The 5,250-nt window shown below is 42.3% G+C and overlaps 1 protein-coding gene across 2 annotated transcripts in view; it reads right to left on the reverse strand.

Moving 5' to 3' along the window:
- The window catches only part of ATP9B (ATPase phospholipid transporting 9B (putative)), a 447,238-nt gene that overhangs the window by 235,696 nt on the left and 206,292 nt on the right, over positions 1-5,250 (reverse strand). For both annotated transcript variants that reach the window (XM_019524099.1, XM_019524092.1), the window contains exon 8: positions 2,204-2,298. In XM_019524099.1, the coding sequence (XP_019379644.1) occupies positions 2,204-2,298 (95 nt within the window). The remainder of the gene's footprint in view (positions 1-2,203; positions 2,299-5,250) is intronic.

Consider the following 5,250-nt stretch of genomic DNA (forward strand, 5'->3'; position numbering starts at 1 on the left):
GTGACCACACGCAGAGTGGGGGGTGGGGGGGACGGTGGCTGCTGCAAACAGAGGAGGTGGCCAAATGCAGAGAGGCAGCAGCGCAGGGTGGTGGGTAGCAACAGTGGCTACTACATGCAAGTGGTTGTCCAGCAGGCCAGAAACTCCAATTAGTAGAGTGTGCCAGTCACTAAAATGCAGTTAACACAGCTTTTACTGTACTACTGACCAGGCCAACAACTTTCATCTGACTGCCTTCATGAAACATAACTGGCCTATAGCAACAATGCTGGTAAAAGCTCTTTCCTAAGACTACTTACCTAGGTATTATTTTCAAAAACTCTGATTCAGTAAAGCATTTAACAATAAAATCATGTTTGAAGATAAGCACGTGATTCAGTACTTTCAAGGTCAAAATTAATATGGCATTAAGTAGCAACTAAGCCCTACACATGTTTGATGTTGGTCATGAGAACCGTTACAATCTGTAGATGATGTTCCCACTTTTGGTGACTGAAAATGAGTGTCCCTTGACCCTCACTCCAGTAAAAGTGGCCCATTGCTAAGCAGGCTGATTTCCTGCAACCGGAGTCCAACAGAGGGTTCCAGTTAACATCTGTAATTCCTGTACTATTGAATTGGGTATAGAAAGATATAACCAGTGTTAGTTTATTTTCCTACATCCAGACAAACACCAATTTTCAATCAATTCACTCTTGTGACTTTAAAGTTTTACCAGCATAAGTGACTGGAAACCAGTCTATACCTGTAACAGAACAGAAGTTTGGCACACGCAGACTGGTTTAACCTCGCAGAACCTGGTCTAAGATTTGCCCTCCACACCAAAGGGTGAACTTGTGCTCTGTTCACTACTGATCTAAACTATGTTGCTTACAGAAAACTGAACTTAGATCAATTCTGCATCAGGCTTTTTGGATGTCTGTAAGTAGCCAATCAGACCACTGTGATTTGTCTTGCAAGGAATGCAACATCTGTTCACAGTGTAGCCAGCTTCCTTATTTCAACTAAGTGCCATGCCACCTATATTTTCAGGTCATTTACTATATTCCATGTAGAATACATAGACTATGTAAGTCTCTTCCCTCTAAAAAAAGAGGAAATTGTATTCTAACTAATGTTTAAAATATTGAGGTTGCAGAGATAAAACACTCAAAAATTAGGAAATTCCTCAATTAAGATGCAAATTAAAATTAAACTCTTCTTTAAAACAAAGTTAAAGTTAAAACAAGTTAATTTGCAAAATCAAGTATTCGGAAGTTAGGAAATGTCTGAATTAAGGTACTAATTCATTTTACTCTTACAGCTGTCACATGTTGAATACATTCAATTACATGAGCACATGGAATTTTTAATGTAGTTTCCTGAGGTTTTTTTTTTTAAATCCCCACAAAAAGTTAAGTATTGACCAAACAAAAACTTTCATCAAATGAAGCCATAGTGATTTCCCAATACAGGTCATCAGCAAGGTTGGAATCTGAGATCTTTAGATTTCCAGCACAAACCTTCACTACTGCTTGAGCTGAGTGAAACTAACAAAAGAAGCTAGCACCTTTGTAAATCCTCTGCTGCAGAGGGATGGAGTGGGTTTCACAGCTACCTGCTAGGTAACAAAGAAATGTGGAGGCACAGGTCCCTCCTGCATTCAATACCAGATTACATTTCAGTGCATTCTACTGATCAGACCATTTTGCTCCTGTTTCTTCTGTCCGCTTGTTTAATCTATCTGCTCCAATTCACAGACATAATCTACTGATTCCTATACTTTCACCTCATCTTTTAACAGTTTTTGACATGTGCACGCACACCCCCCCTTTGGGAAACCCTCCTGCGTACTCCAGTGTATATACTTTCTCCACTGTGACCCTGAAGCCTCCTTGCAAAGAACCATTCACCTTACAAAAAGTCTCCCAAAACCATAAAAGCCTACATTTGTTACACAGCCTGGGAGTATAACACATTTTATCTGTTTTTATTCTTTTAATGGAAAATGAAATATCTGTAGAAACCAACCTTTTCCAGAGGATCAAGACCCGAAGCATTTTTTTATTATCCATAGCAAAGATCAACATTGCATTTATGGGTTAATTTCTTTTGTAACTGCTGTAATTACTGTGTACAAGTAATTTTCTAAAGCTTTCTACTACATAACAAATATAAATAGATATACCAAAGAAATGGTGAAACAAAAATCTATAATGCTTACCCCCAGTGCTGGCAGTCTTTGTGTGCAACCAACAGCAACTTTTAGCTTCCAGTCTGTTTCACCATCAAGCTGGTCAGTTCGAATAAAACATGAACCTTAAAATTACAAAGAAAAACAATTCAGATCAGACTACTGGTTTTCATTTTATTTTATTTTAGATTCTATAAAAAAATTAAAATACTTTTCTAAACTACCTTTGATCCAAAAACCTAATGGACTTTTCATTAATGTACACAACATGTATTGGTTAAGTCAGCGGTTTTCAATCTTTTTAGACTTGAGACACCCCTTATGGCTAGGAACAGACATTACACATAAACTGGTTTAAGTGAACAGAAACTGGTTTTAACCTGTAACACAACAGATGTTCAGTGAACACAAAACAGTTTGAAAATGGCTGAAACCATTTGAGATAAACCTGGCTGGATGTAGTATCAGACCTAACTGATTTGGGTCAAACCAGTTTATGCAATGCCTGTCCCAGACCCCTTGCTGGTTTAAGATAAACCAGACACTCCAGTAGCCCAGCATGTTCTCTGGGTTGGGTGTGGCTCTCTGCCCCACAGCAGGACTGGCCCTCCCCTCTGCTTTTCCCCTTCTCCCCCTCCCACCACTTGCTGCTTAAGCAGAGATCCAGTGGTGATGCGTAGGGGGTGCATGGGGGTGCACATGCAACCCCTGTGAGCACTGGCGCACCCCCTGACTGGCTGTGTTTGCCACTTGGGTGATGGGCAGGTGAGAGCGCTGGTGCCCCCCCTGCAAGCACTGGCCGGAGAGTGGAGCACCACTGCGCTCCCAGAAGCAGCCACAGCCACTCACAGAAGTGAGATCGGCCACGGGGACCCCCTCCCCCAGTCAGCAGGATTGACTGTGGGGGGGGACACTCCCCCTAATCACTGATTAGTCTGGGGTGGGGGGGGGGAGACATGTGGCCCCCCCTGACTAAGGCAGCACCAGTCGCCCATGCAGAGATCCCTTCCTCATCTCTCCCACAGCAGGGACTGTAGCCAGCATGTGGTCTTCTAATGCTGTATAAGGCAGATAGGGCTTTATGGAGGTAATCCACATCTCAGCTGGTAATGGACCTGCACTCCTTCCTTTGCAAAAAGCTGTTTAAGAAGAGCTTGTAATGAGTGAGGCTGTTTACTGATGGAGTGTTAAATGCTGATAACAGAGCTGATATCAAGAATGGAGGGGGCGAACCCCTCCCTAATCACAGTGTCCTGCCAGGGCCTGGCCACACCCCTCTCAGTTCCCTGCAGAAGGAAAAGGAAGGCTGCTCTAGCACCTCCCAGCTTCTAGCCTGAGTCACTGCAGGCACGTGCCTGCATTTCTGGGATGTCTGGTTACAAAACTGAGTTAGCTTAGCCAGCTTAGACTAACCTGCAAAGATTGAATCAATTCAGCCTCAAGCTTTCTGCATGTCTGTCCCTAGCCTATCAGACTTGAAGCACCACTCAGACAATTTCAGCTTTTAGTTCTCAGTCACTTTTTGGCTACAGAAAAATAATAGAGCAATTCTCTGATTGCAAAGAATACAGAAAGACTACAACAGGTCAGAATATTTTCGACACTATGGATTCCTATTTGAAAATCTCTGGGTTTATCTTTTACACCTAACAGCATCAACATTGTGAGACAGCCTGCAGCACCCTCAAGGCAATTCAGGCTGCCATAGCACTCTGGTTGAGAATCACTGGGTTAAATGCTTTCTGAAGGAGATGCTGCAAACATGACAGTATTTCAGTACAGTTTTCAGGATAAGAATAAAAATACGTATGCACATAATCAGAAACATTCTACATTATAAATATTTTCATATTGTATAAACTCAGTCAGTAAATGAAATATGCTGAGCAAAATAAATTTTAGGTGCAGCTCCTTTGACTTAATGGAGTCTGAAGCAGGGATAAGAAGATTTTGTTGGTTTTTAGAATTGATTTACAACTGCTTCTGAATTTTGTAATCATTTTAATATCTCAGAAGTGCAGAAATACTCAAAGCTGCTGTCCCATTTATCTGATGGGATACTACATACTTGTTAAACTTACTTCTAAAACTGACCCAGCTCAACATAAATATTAAAATTACCATATTTACTTGAATATATAATCAAGTAAAGCTATGCTAAAGCAGGGAAAATAAATAGGGGGGGAGGGGTCAGGTGGCCCCCTTGCCATCTGCCTCCACAACTTCTTGAAGCCCCTTGCCTCGCTCCTCATCAACTGTCAGACCCTGCTCTCCCTGAGCACATGGAAGTGAGGGGCAAATTTGAAAATACTGACTTTAAAATAAACAGGCCTATAGTAATTTGCATACAGACAAATGACTATGGGTACCCACAGACTTAGTTCATATAGAATTGATGCATTTAACCTGTTTCGAAACTGCTGCAATTTTAGCACAGGTACTCTGAAAATACACCTTTAAGCTGCACTTTTGTACCTGCTCATATATAAGCTATGCATATATTAGTCCAAACCCAAAAGGCTAATGATTTACCATACAGATCATTGGGCTGGGAGCCAGCCGAGTCAATGGTGTTTCAAGCCACGTTGACCCCACTGCTCAGTATGTGTGTGTACTCCAGATCTCCACACAAAGGATCTATGTGCTAGTTAGCCCCTCACTCGTGACTGGAACTGGGTGTTCTTGTCGTAAGTCCTAAGATACTCCAAAAATGTATATGCAGATGAAACACAGGGCAACCTGGTCTGATGTTTGCCAGATATTTAAGGCTTGTGAAGAAGCAGGAATCATTGGAACTGGGAAAGAAAGGCACAGTTCAGCTGTAGGACTGAAGAGGAAGTCAAAATATTCACTGTAATAGCTCATCATGACTTGAAAAAGAGTTGAAAGTTGAGAGGGGCTGAGTGCAGTGGGCATTACCATATATCTTATTCAGATGGGCTGCACTAACCAATCCTTCTGGTCATGGATGACTGATGCCTCTTGAGTTGGGGGGGCACGTGCCCCAGCCCGCCCAACACCAGTCAGCAACCAGTGGCTGATTCCACTGACTGGGAGTGGGGGGGGGGGGGGGGGGG

Source organism: Gavialis gangeticus, unplaced genomic scaffold (genome assembly GCF_001723915.1).
Source record: "Gavialis gangeticus isolate Ggan-Ray unplaced genomic scaffold, GavGan_comp1, whole genome shotgun sequence".
NCBI classification, from domain to species: Eukaryota; Metazoa; Chordata; order Crocodylia; family Gavialidae; genus Gavialis; species Gavialis gangeticus.